This window comes from Barbus barbus (genome assembly GCF_936440315.1).
Source record: "Barbus barbus genome assembly, chromosome: 24".
Classification (NCBI taxonomy): domain Eukaryota; kingdom Metazoa; phylum Chordata; class Actinopteri; order Cypriniformes; family Cyprinidae; genus Barbus; species Barbus barbus.
This window is the reverse complement of record NC_136752.1, coordinates 11,952,710-11,971,792: the sequence shown is the minus strand read 5'-3', so window position 1 is coordinate 11,971,792 and position 19,083 is coordinate 11,952,710. Positions and strand designations below refer to the sequence as shown.

At 38.0% G+C, this 19,083-nt stretch overlaps 1 protein-coding gene across 1 annotated transcript; it reads left to right on the top strand.

Annotated features, from left to right (window-relative positions):
• Positions 1-520: 520 nt before the first annotated feature.
• Positions 521-10,044, top strand: LOC306844204 (desmoglein-2.1-like; the record flags this gene model as incomplete). The annotated part of the gene is made up of 14 exons (XM_079376164.1): positions 521-577; positions 1,879-1,986; positions 2,824-2,982; positions 3,084-3,222; positions 3,453-3,622; positions 3,716-3,850; positions 3,963-4,148; positions 4,939-5,561; positions 5,779-5,921; positions 6,345-6,566; positions 6,663-6,902; positions 6,988-7,100; positions 7,204-7,530; positions 9,214-10,044. 14 exons carry the CDS (start codon positions 521-523, stop codon positions 10,042-10,044), a joined length of 3,453 nt encoding a protein of 1,150 aa, XP_079232290.1.
• Positions 10,045-19,083: the final 9,039 nt, after the last annotated feature.

Here is a 19,083-nt window from a genome sequence, read left to right as displayed (position 1 = left end):
GCTTAAAAGTCATAGCAAAAATGACTCCAAAAATGTATACGTTTGGTTGATTTTTTTCCGATGTACGCAATAAAATTCCTACATTTTAAGTTTAAGTGTCTAAATACTTACTGGGGACGTACACAATAGTTTTCATGTTCACGCACACTTACACAATCTCACATACAGCTGTCACAGTCACTATATCTTGAGTTTACAATTTAAATCTTTTGCATTACCTTCCTTGATATAAAATGAAATTGGGATATGTGAATTTAGTGCTTACTTTATTCAAAGAAGGAATAAAAGCGAAGGGTGGAAAGAGAGGTGGTAGGGGGCTCCTCCACAGCAGAAGAGTCTCACGCCTGGGTGTGTACAAGAGAAAGTGCTCTTTCAGATGCCCCACCCAAAAAGTGATCAGTAACCTGCCCCCCATTTCCACCCCTCTACACAAGCACAGCTCTGATCAACAGGTCACGACTGAGACAAGAGAAGATACGAGAAACAAGGACTGACTGCTTACATCTGACCTACAGCTCTCATGGCTCCCGTTTGGCTTGGACGAATATGTTTGGTCCTGGTGCTGTGCAGAATTGTGGTAAGTGACACCAAACTGTGTTTTGGCATGAAATAAATTGAATATTCAGCTCAATTGTGTTTCTTTCACACATATTTAAGAAAATGTAATAATTGCAGGTACAGATAGTATACTATGCATACTCTGCACACTTGCTGTTTCTGGTCACATTTGCTCCTAAAACTATTTTGTTTTCACCAGAAACAATTTCATTTTTTCAAGCTTTTGAACGTGAGAGTGTTGAATTGATATGTTTGGTCTGATTAATTCAGTTTGACCAGATTATTTTGTGTTTACATTGTTATATCCTTGCATATTATAAAGCAAGCCACTACATTGTAATAGTAAAATGAGTATCATTATAGTCACTAATTGTTGTGGCCTTTTGTTATTTTACCACCGGAGGACAGAAGCATGTAGTATTTGTTAATATGAAAGATGCCTGCGGGCAGCATAGTCTCAAGTTTAAACCTGCACTCTATGCTACAGTAGACAGCATTACTGTCAGCTCAGCACATACTTGGAACGATGTGTCCTAGTTCAGTTTACAGTATGTATATATAAAATGCATAAATTTGGTAAATTGGCTGCATTACCTGTTGTTTTTAAGCAAGCAGATCAATTTTAACTGACTTTTTCAATTCTGTTCATTCATGCGTACATCCCTGGAGTGCTGTGATGGCAGGCCATAAATAATTCCCAAAAGCCTTTACAAGCATAGAGAGAAAGTATGTAAAATGACACATGAAAACTGCTTTCACATGGTGTACACCAGTGCTACAGTAATGCATGTTAGCATTTACACACTTGAAAAACAGCATTTATTATCTATTTTCATCAGCCATCAACAGTTGACACTGTAGATTATTTTCCTTTTTTGTTTTGATATTGTGCAGTGCTTTGACACAATTTGCATTGTAAAAAGCGCTATATAAGTAAAGGTGACTTGACTTGACTAGATGAAATTCCCATGACTAGGGATGAAAAGGTAAAAAATGTAGGAAGAACAAATCTCAAAGATCTTCACATGAATATGCATTTAGATGCATATTCTTCCTACACTAAGGTGGCACCCACTCAAAAGGTACTAATACATAGACTACACTTTAAAGTTCTAAGATGTCTATTGAAGGTACTAATAAGTACTTTCGTCAGTGACAGCTTTGTACCTTTTTTTCTGAAAGTGTATGTTATCTTTCCTTTGATAACAATACCATTTTTCATAAAGACGGATTATAAGAATACTGTATATATGGTAAATAAGTAATGTCAACGAATTGGATATACTTAATGTCTAACTTTAAAAAAATCTTATTCTTTAGGCATCGAGAGCCAACAGCAGATCTAATCGAAGAAAACGAGAGTGGATTCTTCCACCAACAAGACTTTATGAGAATGTTGACTACACAAAAGAGGATTTTGTGGCAAAAGTAAGCATTTTACAGCTCCCCCCCTGCACATAACGGTAACCCAACAACATGCTAGCACTGGGTGGTCCTAATGTCAATCTTCTCTTGTTTGTGCTATCATCTGAAAAACTTGAGATCTGGATCTACTGGTTCTTGAAGCTTCACCTTTTCACCTGTTTCATAAGCTGCCCTACATACTGCTCAATATGTCCTCCTGAGACTCAGCAAAATAAAAGATGATAAGAGTTTTTAAAATGTATTTTAGTTAAACCTGGTATTATTCTACAATCTTTATATCTTGTAATTCAATTTGCTTAAATTAAAAGTGCATATAGTATCACTTACCTACATAGTATTTTAAAATGTATGTTTAAGTGCATTACATTTTTTTAAAAGGTAAAAAAAACAAAAAACATTTTCATACCTCAGAAAAGACAAGAAGGTCCTCATCAAGACATACCAGGATAATGGCCTGTTATTGACACAAATATTGAGACTTTATGATAAAGCGACAGGGGTACATGCAACATGCAGATTTGTGCGTTTATCAATATATGCCTGCTTGGTTTATACGTGGCCACTGAATTATGACCACTGCATTATTTAACATCTATACAGCAACTGCAAAATGTCCAATGTATAAAAAAAATGTGATTTACACCTAAATCCAAAAGAAATTCCAGCACAATCTGCATATTTTTAAATGCTCAAGATAGTCATCACTATCTGAACCAACTGGTTGCCGCCTATGTTTTTCGCTTGATATTTGCATAATGTGACCATGCCTTTCATTTGCATATTTAAATTTATTTAAATATTCACAGGCATTCTCAATATTGTCTTGCTTTTTTTTTTTAGATCCGGTCTGATAAAGATATTAACTGGCAGATTGTGGAATATGGACTAAAAGGTCACGGCGCTGACAAGGCACCCTATAACTTGTTTGTTATCAATCCTGAAAATGGCTATGTTAGGGTCACCAGCCTGCTAGACAGAGAGAAAACATCCTTCTACAACGTGAGTTGTGCTCCACACTCGGGTAATTCAATTAGAAGATGGTTGATATAATGACTGAATTAAGAGACCTTGATCCACACATCATTGTTGTTCTTCTGTAGCTGACTGGCATAGCAAAATTTCGTAACGGATCAAGAGCAGAGGAAAACATTGAGCTGAAAATTAAAGTTGAGGACCAGAATGATAACCCACCAATATTCATAAAACAAAGGGGATCTGTGAGGGAAAGCAGCAAGATTGGTGGGTTGCAATTATTACCATATTGTTTTTTTTTTCTTCTGTTTGCCAAATTCTTTAAGCACTCACAGAATTCTCTGTTCTACAGGTTAAATGTTTACAAATTAATAATACAACACTATTTACTAGTTAGTTACTGCTCAAATAAGACTTTTCAATCAAGTATATACTGTAAGATAAGGGTAAAAATTGTAATGTCACATTTTTCTGTCATCGTGCATCTGAAACTACAGGAGCACCTGTCGTGCAAATAAAAGCTACTGATGCGGATGAACCAGACACTCTTAATTCCAAAATAGCATACAGTATATTAAGACAAACCCCAGCCGAATCCGGGCATATGTTCTCCATCGATAAAACAACTGGGATAGTCTATGTGAAGGAGAAAACCCTGGATCGAGAGGTAACTGATGTGGGAATGCATGGCATTCAGAAGTTTATGAAAAATGCAACATGATCATTTAAATCTAGATTTATAACCAACTGTCTTTTACAGAGACACAACACATATACTTTAATAGTTCAGGGAGTTGATATGAACGGAGCTCCGTCTGGCAACACAGGAACAGGCACAGTGCAAATTCATATTTTGGATATTAATGACAATGTTCCCACTCTTGAGAAAGAAGAGGTAAGATCTTAAAATATATTTGCCTGCAAGCTGTGAATTGCAGGATTTTTATTTTTTTTTTTGCACTATATTAGGGATTGTATTTATCAGTTGGTGTCTTTTTCTCTGTAAGTATTCAGGCAGTGTTGATGAAGGTGTGATTGATGTGGTTGTCATGAGAATTAAAGCACTGGACAAGGATCTGGAATTCACTGATAACTGGCTGGCAGTGTTTGATATCCATAAAGGAAATGAAGACAATCTCTTCTCTATTGAAACGGATCCTAAAACGAATGAGGGAATTCTAAAACTTGTCAAGGTACCTGCAAATGATTTTTTCTTTACTATGGAAATAATAACAATTTCATATATTATTTGTTGAGGGATCAATGACACACATTTGTCCTATCTGTTAATTTATAAAAAAGAAAAAAGAAAAAAAAAAGACAATTGCAATTCATACAAAATGTCAGTATGGTAAAAATGTCCTGATATCATGAAAAAAAAAAAAAAAAAAAAAAAAAAAAAAAGAAGAAAAAAATTATTCGGGATGCAATTCTTGAACAAGAAAATCTTTAGTAGTTTGGAATAATTTATTATTCCTTAAATAAATAATGAAAAAAAAAATCTGACTGAATTATTTAAACATGCCTATTATGCTTTTGTCATGTAGCATAACTTCCCAAACATATAATTGTTTATGAATTAATAATTCATGATGTATTAAAAAATTATTTACTTTGTAAAATATGAGCACAGAGAAAATAACTAAATATAAATAGAACAAATATATTTAAAAACTTTTTAAAACTTAAACATGATTGAAACGTACACTCTCATATGTAATCAAGGTGTAAGAAAATGTTATTAATATTACTTGATAGTTACACCACATTATATTTCCACTGAAGTCATTAGATTGAAACTTGTAAATGGTATAAAAGTTAAGCTCTTTTAAGAACTTGTCAAATATACATTAAAAAGTTTTTTTTTGTCATGTGTCTTTGACTCAGAGACACTTCTTTGATATATTAAAATAGCCTACATTATGTAATCTTATTTATATAATTGTCTTTTTTCCTTTTCCATGCCTATCTGCCTCTCTGAAGCCTGTTGATTTTGAAAAGGTAAAAGAATTAGACCTCAGTTTGGTTATTTCCAATGTAGCTCCTTTCATAAATGGAAGTGCTTTAGAGCTGGACGTTAATGTAGACAAGGATTTAGGGGCTGGTGCAGGCCTAGGAGCAGGGGCCGGGGCGGGAGCAGGTTTAGGAGCAGGGTTAGGAATAGGCTTAGGTTTGGGAGTAGGACTGGACGCGGGACTAGACGCAGGACTGGATTTGGATGCTGGATTGGGTGTAGATGCTGGATTGGATCTCGGTGCTGGAGTGGATGTGGGAGTGGATGCAGGTGGTGATGTTGGGTTTAAACCTGATGGTAAGCCTGGAGTTAAGCCCGGAGCCAAGCCCGGCCCCTCACCTGGTGTCAAGCCTGGAACAAAACCTGGCTCTAAACCATCTGGTAAACCTGGATCTGAGCCTGATAAAAAACCAGCTGGGAAAGGTTACCCAGTTAAGATCAGTGTAAACAACCTACCTGATGGTCCTAGCTTCTCACCTTCGGTGAAAGACTTCCCAGTGTCAGAAGATCCAGATGATGAAGAGTTCCCAATAGTGCTTGGAACGTATGCTGCTTTGGATGGTGACACTGGAGAACCAGCTGAAAATGTGAGGTGAGCTTTGATCAGTTTTTCAAGGTAATGTATATACTGTATGTATTAATGCTTGTATATACATGTATAGAGAGAGATACTTATATTAATTGGTTTTATTTGTAAATAATGATACTGTTGAGTTTATTGATTTCATTATTCTTGTTTATACAGAGGCCTAATAATCTTTGATCAGTTATTTTTGTGTCATTGTTTTCATCATTAATTGAACATCCAGGTATGCTAAAGGTCATGATCCTGATAACTGGCTAACCATTGATGAGGAAACTGCTGAGATTAAACTGACAAAGGTTCCTGATCGAGAATCAAAGTTTTTGGTCAATGGAACCTACTTCGCAAAGATTATCTGCATGACCCAAGGCAAGCATCAGCATTTTTTATAGGTTTCCTGACCATGACATGATTAATTAAATATGAACTCCAATATTTGTCAGGATGCCAAACATTTAGTTCAAAAAAGCAGAAAGAAACTACTTAAACCTTTTAAGCTTCTTTCGAAAATCTTTCAAAATATTTTGAACTGCAAGTCCTATTTTGCAAATAGTCCTGCAACTATTTACAAAATCCTGCAAGGGATTTTGTAAATACAATAAATATTATTTTTTCCAGATGGGTACTTTTCATGTAAATAGAAATGGTTACTAGCTAAACTAAATAATAATATGCTGTAAATATGTAAATGTTAATAAGTATCTAAATATTGTCATTTAAATATGTATTTATTTATAGGTATAGATACACATTTTCCCTTAAAATATTGCCATATTTTTCTTAAAATTGTAGATGTGCCAGCAAAGACAGCGACTGGGACAATAGCATTAAAGGTGGAGGACTCGAATGATCACTGTCCCACACTGGCCAGCAACTACCATCAAACTTGTGATAATAATAAAGTGGTTAATGTCACAGCTTTCGATGAGGATGCTGATCCAAATGCAGCACCTTATCAATTTGCTCTGATAGAAGAGGAAAGTGTGGGAAAATGGGATATGGTGCCTATAAACGGTAAAACGAAGCAGGTTTTTTTCACTTAAAACGTATAACTAACACTCAAATGCAATGTATATGAATTACTAGAGTACAAGTCTCTCTTATTTGTAGGAACAACTGTAAGCTTTCATGCACTGGAGGCTTTGTGGCCAGGCATGTACAAGGTGACAGTGAAGGTCTCGGATGCTCAGGGTCTGGCCTGTCCAGACAACCAAAAGTTTGAGGTAGAAGTTTGCAGCTGTGAGAAAAAAGGCTCGTGTGGGCCAAAACTGGCTGCACAGCGTGGCTTACCATTCAAAATAGGAACACCAGCCATTGGCTTGTTCCTCAGTGGTGCAGCTTTGCTCCTGTGTAAGTTATTCATGTGTGCAACACATTCATCCAGCTTGACATCCTTATAGTGCTTGTAAAAACTCTTTGTTCCTTGCATTTTCAGTGGTACCCTTCCTCCTGATCTTCTACCAGCGTGGGACCGAATTCACAGATTTACCCTTTGATGCTAAAGAATCTCTAATTGCATATCACACTGAAGGCATAGGAGAGGACAAGGTAAAATTTATTCAGATGCAAAATTAAAATTAGAACTTTGTTTTATATCATAAAATACACTTTGGTTTTACATAATGTGAATTAGATTTTGTATGTTCTGTAGGAGGTTCCTCTTCTCAGCAGTCCTGTTGCTGCAATAGACCAAAAACAACTGTTCAAGAATGGAACAGTTTCCAACTATGTATCCAACAATGTATCCTCAATGCCCTTTCAAGCAAGTGTCACTAATGAAAGCAGAACATTCAACCAGGAAATAAACGAAGGGTTTACAGAAACTGACAGCAAAAGATTTAGGTCCCGGCAAAACACCTTTTCAACAGCCAACCAACGCAACAGTGCTCTCTACTCTACAACACTCACGTTTGAAAAACAAGACATTTATGAGGATATGGCAGTGGGAGATGCCTTTCTCAATGAATATTTCTCTCAGGTATGAGATTAATCATTTTCTGAGGAACTTATTTATATTTAAATTCATACAAAGAATTTGTATGACTTTTCTTCAGAGTAACACAAAAGGGGATCTTGGCCAAGCTCTAAAAGACAAAGCAAAAGCATAAAAGTATCATAAAATTATTCCATATGCAACTTATGCACCATATTCCAAGTCTTCTGAAGTAATACAATAACTTTTGCGTGAGGAACAAATAAAATTTTCGATTGTTCTTTCATGAACATCTGTCCAAGTTCTTTTTGGCACTTAAATGAAAATAGCAAATTAACAAATTGATCAAGCCCCTTTCAATGAATCAGCTGATTCAGTTTACCAAATCTGAATGATTTATTAAAGTCGGCATGAAATCAAAATTGGCTTAATTTACTTTACTATTGCACATTGCTGGTCTTGATGTTAACAATTAATCCGTGCAAGTTAAACCGCTGAATAAAATTGTTGTCTTGGTAATCTTTAATCAAAATCTGAAAATGCTCCTCCCCTCTAAAATGACGGGCCTTCTCTAATGACGTCAGTTTTACGGCTTGGGCATGAGCGTGACATCCTTAACCATGCCCCTCCAACGGTCAGTTAATTTCTGAATGAAACGCCTACTTTACTTCATCCAATCAATTTGCAGTAGAAAAAACAAGCCATGCCTCTATTTTTCTGTTTCTCTCGGAAGTACATCACAATACGGAAGTAAAAACGGTCAAAACTTCCAGTTCACACAACAACACGTAACAAATGGTTCTTGATTTTACCTCACTGAATCAATTATCCTTTTTGGCCTCTCATTGGCCTGGAAGATTATCGTTAAATAGCCACGTTTCCAATACCCTTCAAATTGCGCAAATTGAAATTGGAAATTGAAAATACCCCTAATAAAAATGTCAATTTGGGCAAAAACTCCCATGTATTGCAAAAACGTTTTTATCCTCGCATGAGGTGGTTTTTCAGGCAATTCGAAAAGGAATATATCGCAAAACTACAATGGAGTTTTTTTTTCACATTAACAGGTCACCTTTCCCATGTAAAAATCATATTATCATTCTTTAATGTACTATAATCTCCAAGAAACATCTCATACGTGGCTGCTCTCAAGTATAAAGGGCTTTCCTTGCCATAAATTCTTATTAAACTTATTATTTACACTGCACACGTACATGGTGCATTACGGCTCTGACATGGCCACTCTAATCAGTGTTTGTGTTTATACCAGCTGTGCCACATTTCAGAAGCCTTCCAGAAGTGGCTTCCCGTGCTACTTCACTAAAGATACATGCATGCACCTCCTTAGATTAAAAACAATGGCTTGTGCGGTGACTGCAATACACACAAACCTATCAACATCTTTTGCCATGACTTGTAGCGAGAGGAAAAAATTACAGTTTAGTCACATAACATTGGTTAATGGAAACACCATGAATTCGCAATATGTTTGTTTTCGAAATTTATATACACTTTATGTATGCTTTCATAGCGTAATATGCACTTTTTAGGGGTAAAAAGAGTACAAAGATGAAAATCTCCTCAGTGACAGCTTTTGTTCCTTTTCTTGAGACTGCAAGATATTCTTCAAAAATTCATATTTTGTGTTCAATAAAAAAGGGTATACAGGTTTAGAATAGCATGAGGCTGATTAAATGACGACATAATTTTCACTTGATTCTTTTGCAGAAAGCAAGATGTCTTGCAGCGAACCCTCCTCTGACAGATGGTCTTGTGTTGTATGAGTATGAGGGTCAAGGCACCCCGGCTGGCTCTGTTGGTCGTTGCAGCCTCCTTGAGTCTGACGATGACCTGGAGTTCCTCAACAACCTAGGGTCAAAGTTCCTTACATTAGCGGAACTATGCCACCCTCCAAAGCCTCCTGTACCCCCTCCCAAAACTGAGCAAGTAGACAAATCGGTTGAAACCAGCTTCAAAACCGAGAGCTCCATCAGTACTAGCACCATCCAGGTTACCAAAACCATCCAACCTCCACCAGAAGTACAACAAAGCTCTGTCACCAAAGTTGAGACGGTTAATAAATCAGCCACGCTTCCAAGAGCCAAAGCAAGCGAGATGCTTTTTGTGCAACAGCAACCTCTATTCTACCTGATGGAGCAGCAAATACCAAACACAGTTTTTGTTGAGAGTCCCACTCAGGGTTTGTATGTAATAAATGGGAACCCTGGGACGGAAGGTTTGATCCTCCAAAGCGGAAACATTTCACAGGCGACTCTGAGCCAAGGACAACAAGCAATGTATGTGATTAATGGAGCCCCTGTAGCTGCTAATCAGCCGATACAGCTGCAAATGGAAGGACAGGAACAAGAGACTGTGCTGGGATTTAGCCCCGTCTCATCTCCCATCGGATCACCTGGTGGAGTACTGCTAATGCAGACCCACTTTCAGGAGAACCCATTACAAGGGGCAACCAGCAGACCACCAATCTTGCTTGCTGATGTTCCAACACTGGGCAAACAAAAGAAAAAGACACCATCTGAGCAACTGGGCACTAAATAAGTGGATCCTAAAGCAAAAGACACCGCACCATCTAAACAGATATGAGAAGATCCAAGAAGTCAAGCCCCAAAGACAGGGTACAAAATTAAATCCCATTTGAGAAGGGAAAAAAATTATAGATAGGACGGAGAGACAGATAGATTTGATACTCAAGAACCATTATTATTAATGTTGAAAGCAGTTGCTTAATATTTTTGTGGAGAGTGTGATATTTTTTCAGGATTCTTTGATGAACAGAAAGTTCAAAAGAACAGAATTATTTGAGAGAGATTAAAAAAACAAAAAAAAAACAATGAAAAAGTATTTACTATACATTTAATAAATTTAATGCATTGTTGTTGAAGAAAAAAAATCTTACAAAAAAACGTACCGACCCTTTTGAACATAGATAACATATTAGATCATATAGTTGATGGAATAATTCCTCTAATTTTCATCCAATATTTTTTAGATGAAAATATTTATTATACGTAGTACATATTTTGTGCTAGGGCGGGGTTGACGGGGCTGTAGCCCCATCAGAAACTTGCTTACGGCGCATATTCTCTCTGAGACAACGAGAGACGACTCTACTCTAACATATGCTGATAACGGTATATAACCGTCTAAAATTATTCCCTTAATATTTCTCTATTGGCTCATACAGTGAAAAACATGAGAAATAAACGTAGTTCGCATAAAACAGGTTATTTTTAAAAATCAGTGTTAAAGACTGCAGTGTTAAAAAATTTTAATTATAGGCCTATAATTCATTGTATAAATTAATGGACCAATGAGGAGTTTTCAATGAGGAGTAAGCTATAGCCTATTTTATTATCCTCAAATTATCGCGGGCCAATAATTTCAGCACGGGGAGGTTATCACCTGCAATGTGTGCCCGTGTGGAAATAGTTTTATGAATTGTAAAAAAAAAAAAAAAAAAAATTTTTTTAAATATATATATATTTTTTTTTTAATTATAGTTTTTGTTGAATTGGGGGAAAAAAACTTTTCTATATTTGTTCATAAATTATATTACTTTGTAAGTGTCATATTTGGCAGTTGGCATTAGTATAATAAGTGAGAAGTTTAATACCACAAAAAAAGTAAAATGTGCCTTTTTCTAAGCTGCTGTATATAAAAACTTGTTTTTTTAGCTCCCCCTCTGAACTGTTAACCCCCCCCCCCCCCCCCCCCCCCCCACCCCCAACAAAAAAATCCTGGAGCCGCCACTGACAGCCAGTGTCTGTCAGTCAAAAGAAATCAATGCGTGACAAGAACAAAGTGACTCAAAAGCAAATAATCTTTTTTTTTAATTTCTGAACAGATAAGATCACAGACTTAGATCAAAAGACGTTTAACCCTGAAGCAAAAGGCTGCTTCTCGCTCAAAGAATGTCAAGAAAAAGAACAAGCTTGTGAAGCACAACCTGGAAATGCAGCTGCTTTTTCTTCAGCTGAAGTTACTTTTCATCAATAATGTCCTTGTTAAAAAATTATTTCTTGCACTCTTCATTCAGTCAGAGAGAAGTATGTGTCTATGCAAATACCATCTGGACCGTTTGGCCTTGAGGTTCATCTGCGTTCACATTGACAGACGTGCATGTGGCCAGATGTTCTGACAGCTGATGGAGGAATCGTTTGAGGGACAGTGATCAGTAAAGAACACTATGTGTTACAGATGGAGATGGCCTGTGGGATGAAACTGTCAAAGCATAGGAAAAGTAAGAAATCCAAGTAGAATTTGTGCGCCAGGTGCTCACCCAGGATATGAGAGTGTAAATCTGACTTGATCCCACCCTCTTGCCGTTCTCACAATCCTTTCTTATTATTTCTCTATTTCAATGATCAATAAAATAACGAGGCTTAAACTCATTGTAAAATTAAAGAAAAAAACGCTATATAACATTTGTCAAAAAATAATCCATTTCTTTTTTCCAAAATGTATTTTTGTACAAACTGACTAATCTGTTTTCTTGTTTAATTACATACCGATAATTTTGGGGATTATCCAGTGGTGATTTATTCAGCCTTAATGAAAATCTTTAATCATGGGGATTTTTGACAAGTAATAATAAAGTCCTTTAACACTCCATTTCTGCAGAGTCTTGTTTTTAATTTGTTACTGTTGTGAGTTGTGCTGTCAGCTTGACTGTTTTCTTGTTAACCCTGAGGAGCAGTTTCCAAAAAGAAAAATCACATTTTCTCCTTTCACGCTACTTGCTGAAACCTGCCTTACCAGCCGTTTTCTAATGCAGTAATAAATTTGCAACTAGCTTTCAGCAAGAGTCCTCACGCCACAGCGTATGAGCAGAAGAATGAGAATGACAACTTCACTGAAATTTTTCAGCAAACATAAAACTTTGTCACTAATGTGATTTATAACTATTACCAGGAGTCCAATTCCCACGCTTTGCCCAATTCAAAATGGATGATGAGAATCACTATAATAAGAGCTATTTTGACCGTTTCCTTTAGTCATATTCAAACTTATCAGACCTGACTGTTTATCAGAAATGACTGAGTCTATAAACAAGCATCAAGGTCTTATTATAAATTGGCACATTCTCATATGTCTATGCATCTTAGAAATTAGGTCACACACAGTTGTTGGGTTCACCTTTTGTCTCTCCATCTCATTCTAGTGAATCGATTCGTCCTAAACCATTTTCTCTATTTTACAAAATTCAAGCTCAAATGGAGTGAACAAGGTTTTTGACCAGAGAATGCTGGAGATGGAGTGTTTCGTCTGAACTGCTGTCACTGTTATCTGAGGCAGCAAGTGCATTCATCAACTTTTACAGGTTATATAACGTTTATTGTAGCTATATGGGCAATTAGTTTTTCTTGTTGTTTAATACACTTGCTCAAAATCTCAAATTAAGAGAGGATATTTGCAAAGGATATTTAAAACGTACAAAAGTAGGCTGTATTGGCTAGACCTCCTACTTCTCCGCTCTTCAAGCACACAACATTAGCCTTTACAGACATAGTGTTTGAGTAAAGAAAACGCTGTAATATTCAAACATCAATTATTTATTTACCCTTTCATTGCGAAAACGCGGAGATCTGAATGGAGGCGGGGTGAAGTTACGAGGTTTCGCTGAGAGATCCAATGGCGTTTTACTGACAAGCTCTTTTTAATGCTTATCATTGTTTAAACATTTTTAAAACTCTCTGATTTAAAATATAAATTCAGGCACTGAAACGCCGCTCCTGATTAGGTGCGTTCACTTCATGCAGCACTTCGCAGACCGATCGGCGGCTGACTTGAAGCAGTGCATGCCGGTTAGAATTTTTTTTTATGCTTTATTGATTCAATGCCACAAGAACAAGAGGTATTACATATTCACATAATCAAATTAACATTAGCTGCCAGAGAGAGGGACAAAACGAAAGAAAATTACATAAATTTCAGTGCTTTCAGGGCATTACATGTTTTCAATGCTTTTTTTGTTTTTTTGTTTGTTCCAAGAGATTTACATATAATTTAAAGTCACTTATGAAATGTGCAAAATTTGGTTTACATTGAGCCCACTTCTTCTTATGTACATGGAATTTTCCTAACAAAATAAACAAATGTATATGTTGTTCTTTACAATTCAAATTTTCCTTTTCTGTATAAAAAAAAAAGTACATCAAATATACAAATTTCTATCATACAATCCATTTTTCTGGTAATATAGAATTCCAAATCCTTCCAAAATAATCTTGAGTAAATACAATGGGGAAAAAAAAGATGCAAAATAGTTTCTTTTTCTTGACCACAAAATTCACAGGAATACGAAATATTAGTCTTAAATCTTTCCAAAACATGCTTAGCAGGATGAATTCTATGAAGTATTTTGTAAGACACTGCCTTAATTTTGTTATTGATACAAAACTTATTTGGCAGTTTCCATGCTTTAACCCAAGAGATATTACCAAAAAAATATTGCTGCCGGTAAGGACACAGAACAAAGAGCATTCCTTATAATCTTATTGCTACACTTTTGTTTTAAAACATCAACATTTTTTATGAAAATGTTTCCACAAGGACTAACCATGTTGATTTCTTATGAGATACAGTTTTTTTTTTTTTTTAAGTAACACACTCTTTGGAATTGCGTCAAAAACAATAGCAAATTGTCTTGGTTTAACTGCTCATTTACATTTCTGAAGAAATTCAGTATACGACAACAAGTACCCATGGGAATTAGTGATCGACCGATATTGATTTTTTATAACCGATACCGATACCAATTATTTGCATGTCTATGTGCCCGATAACCGATATGCAGAACCGATATTTATTTACTGTTATAAAGTAAATAAATGAAGTAAGTCCATACTTCACTTTGGTTTTTCCTCCTTTCAGTCATCTTAACAAAAAATGTTTTGAGAATTAGCAGTCTTTCATGCAGGGCTCTAGACTCATTCTTCCCACTGATCTCACAGTTGCGCACGAGCACATAATTTGGTTGCAATTTGTTTTTGCTACAACATTTGATTAATCAATGCATGCTGATGAACTTTTATCATAGTTTATAGTTATATGGTAACGAAAGTTTTCAACATTCAACTCGTTCTTTTTCATCTGTATTATTTGTGATTTAAATTTTGTGAACAGGAATTCCTTTTTTCGTGCGCTTTTTACTTTCAAATTTGCGATCTTGGTGTCACATTTTACAAGAAAAGATCATTGTCTGTTTTGCTTATATCTATACACCTTTAACTTTTTAAGACTAAAACAAAAGATGGATTCATTGTTATTCTTAATTAAAAAGCGCAACAACAATAAAACAGTACGTTGACAATGACAAACTCTTACATAACATTTATCAACAAAAACGAATAAGACGAGGCATGGCATAGGACACACCACATGCTGTACTATATACCTAGTATATTACAGAATGTTTAGCAAACTCTGAGGAAGCAAATAAATATTAATATATATATTTTTTTAATTAAGGAAAGCCTCCATAGCATAACCTGAGGTAAACAGCAAAGATAACAAGCTTCTCAAAACGAAAACAAAAAGAAAAGTAAAACTAAACTGGCTGTAGCTGACAGGACTTGCATGTTTTTTCTACAAGAATACCACCACGTTCACCTTCTCTGGTTTAAGAAGCGGTCTTTTACTTTAGTTTGAAAACAAATCCATCCGTTGCGCTCCATCCGCGACGCCCACCTTCACGCTCGAGCTGACGCGGCAAGTATAAACCAGGCTCTACCCACTAAGCGCTCGCGCTGAAAGCACCTCTCTTCACGTGATCAGTGAAATCTGACTCCTGCTATAATGTGCTGCGGCTGGCAGCGCGCGCTGTATGAAGCAGACGCTTTGGAGCAGCGCAGACCTGGCACTCGTACAAATGCGACCTCGTCAAATTTTAACTCGCAAACAATTACCATTTTGGTCGCAGTCTAGAGCCCTGTCATGTTCAATTTAATCTTCGTATTACAACAATAAAAAACATTTTATTTATAAAAAGCTTTAGTAGCAACACTAATATTAGCAGTAAGCAAAATGAACATAGAAAGTCTAATGTTTTCAAATGGAGAAAATAAAGGAAAGGAGTCATATCAACTTCATTTTTAACTACAGTTTTAGTAGGTTTATAAGCTGTTTAATAGGATAAAGAGTGAAGAATAATTCACTGGATAATGTTAATTCACAGAATAATATTCTCTGGAATATTGGAATATAACAAGCATTGTATTTTATTGCATTTCTCAACTGGCATGCTCTAAATTATGCTGCTGACAGCGCGGTTTATCTGTGCCTTTACACAGAACTAGGCTACTCAAACTGCGATCGATCGCGGAGATAATAAATAATTTATTTCCATAGAGTTGTATTAATTTAGATGTTTATAAACGAAATAATGGTTATATAGTAAGTGTTAATACAATTTAGGGTGCTTCAAAAAAGTGAATCTTGTTAAAAGTTACATGCGGTGGCCGTGCTGAGCATTTCTTGAACATCAACACGCTGAGTGAACTGCAATATGAAAGCGGCTTCACGAGACTAATGATGAGCATATAGACAACAGAGAGAGAATTACATTCAATGCTTTTCTTTCCAACATGCAATCATTCATGGCTGTATTATTTAATTCATGCAAAATTACGTCTTTATTGGGAGAGGACTTGACGGATTATCTATGTGACTCCGACTTCACGAGACTAATAGACCACAGAGAGAATTAAATTCAGCACTTTTATTTCCACCATGTACTAATTCATGGCTGTGTTATTTCAGGCAAAGTTATAGCCTATCTTTATAGGGACAGGGCTTGACAGAGTATCTTATTTATCATATTTCTTAGAGCCAAGTTGCATTTAAACTATATATCAGGCATTTATGTAATACATCTGATTTGTGCATTAATGCCTGTAATATTAAATAGTTTACTAACTACAGCAAATCAAGTACCTGCACGCCGTTGCTGTCTCGTCTCCCCTCAGATGCGCTGCAATTGCGATCCTGCGCGCAATTCTGAAAACGTCCACAAGATGGCGGTGTTTATCGGGGAATCCGATATTACAAAACCGATATTCGATTATGGAAAAATGCTTAAATATCGGGAAAAATATCGGTAAATCGATATATCGGTCGATCTCTAGAATTAACTAACTGTCTTATGATAGAATAAAGATTTGTTTTTAAATAATATGTCCTTGTTATTCCATATGAAATAGTTGTAGGGTAAAAAACGTGTAACCATGGTTCCCTGAGTAGGGAACGAGACACTGCGTCCTCTAGGAGTCGCTATGGAGAACGCCTTGGCGTGACCGGTGTCTTGAAGCATATATCTAATCACGAAAATAACATTGGCCGGCAACAGCCTATGACATCACTACCGGTGTGGCCACAGTATAAAGGGGCGCCGGGAAAATACGTCATTCACTTCTTCGTCTGAAGCTTGCATCCGAAGCATGGCACCGAGCCTAGAGGACACAGTGTCTCGTTCCCTACTCAGGGAATCATGGTTACATGCATAACCTGAGACGTTCCCTTTCGAGGGAACTTCGAACTGCCTCCTCTAGGGGTCGCTATGGGGAACGGAATACCCATGCCACCATGCTGAGGGGAGTGCAAGCCAAGCACAAGTGCGAGCCCTAAGTACCAACTCTACTGGGCTAAGGGAGTTGCCCCTGGGACGGTTAGACGGCTGTCAGTGACATTATCCCCTATGGCCAAAGACCCTAGCTGCATACCCTAAAAAAATAACCTGTTAAGAGCCAGGACTCCCGGACCCAGGGTAGAGCTCAAAGGCTTAGAATCATAATAAAAGATTCCTTTAAGGGGATATGGCCAAGTGCCTAGGATAGTAGCTAGGTCCTGGCCTGTCACCCAGGGGCTACCGCTTGCTCTGCACGTACTCGCTGAGGGAACTGTCTCAACAGACCCTTGGTAATAACCCACTGTTCAAGCCCAGAAACATTGGGAGAAATAGGTAGAGTGGGGCCCAAGGTGAAACCGGGGCCTAACCAACCCAAAGAAAGGGTACGAAGCCGCAGCGCGTAACCCATACCGTACAGGATTTTAGAAAAAACGCAAAACACTTGATGTGCGATCTTACCACAACGTGGCTTTTAGAAAGTGCACAGAGACTAGCATGCGCACTTACCATAACATGGATTTGTAAACACCATTCTAGGGAGCAAAGCGAGCAACTTAACAGGGAGGCAGAGAGAGGCCTAACAACCTGAAGTTGCTAACTCACAGAGCTCTGGGGAGTGGAGAACCCAACTCTCAGCATGAGAGGGAACTCAGACGCTCAGAAGGGAGCGGCATGCTCATAGGTGACCCTCTATAGTGAGGGGAGCAATGCTACCTCGACCAATAAGGAGAGCAACCTAACAGGGAGGCATAGAGAGGCCTAACAACCTGAGGCTGCTGAATGACAGAGCTCTGGAGAGCGGAGAACACAAATCTCAGCATGAGAGGGAACTCAGGCGCTCAGAAGGGAGCAGCATGCTCATAGGTGACCCACTATAGTGAGGGGACCAATCCTAGCTCGACCAACAAGAAGAGCAACCTAACAGGGAGTCAAAGAGGGGCCTAACAACCTGAATAGGAGGGGCCGCTGAATCACAGAACTCCGGGGAGCGGAGAACCTAACTCTCAGCATGATGGTGAGGGGAGCAATGCTAGCTCGACCAAAAAACAGCCTACCAGGGAGGCAGAAGGTGGCCCAACAACCTGGCATGACTGCTAACCGGAGCTCTAGAGAGTGGAGGCCTAACTCTCAAAATAGGAGAGGGACTCAGACACTCAGTTTTGGGAGCGACGTGCTCATAGGTGACCCTCTAGGGTGAGGGGAGCACTCCTGAGCTCAACCAACAAGGACAGCAACCTAACAGGGAGGCAGAGAGGAGCCTAACAACCTGAAGTTGCTGCTCAACGGAGCTCCAGGGAGAGCACGACCCGGTCAGAGGAGTCCACAGACGCTCCATCGGGAGTGGCAAGCTCAAAAGTAACCTCTAGGTGAGGAGAGCATTGCCAGGCCTGACCAACAGGGTAACTCATCAGGGAGGCAGCAAGCGGCCAAACTTCCTGGTGTCACTGCCACAGAGCTCATAAAGAACCTCCCGCAGTGAGGTTTTGGAGCACTGCCATGTTCAGAGCGGTGCTCTCAGCCCTCGGGCTGAGGCGGTCCCTACGACAAACTGGGTACAGGAGGTGCATAGCTAGCTCTCGCAATGAGGGGAGCACACCCTAGCTCGACCAGAAGGCAGTGCCAGAATAAAAGGACAGTCCAGCAGCACCCAAAGGGAGACAGTCATCTGTTAGTAGGTGAACGTAGTCCTACGCTCTCCATCTTGATAGAGAGCATAGACCAACAGGTTAGCCAATAACCATACATGTCTGAAGAGCTATCGCTCCTCAGAGCTAAAGCACTCAGGAAGGGTTTCCGCAGAAACACTCGTACCTCCGGGAAAGCAGTGTAATCAAGCCCACTCCACGGAGGGGCGATTCACTGGTTCGACTGTAAGGACAGTGTGACTAAAATCTCAGGAAGCTTCTCGATATGAGAGGCGCATCCTGGCCGGGGCAGCTTCTCGAAGCAAA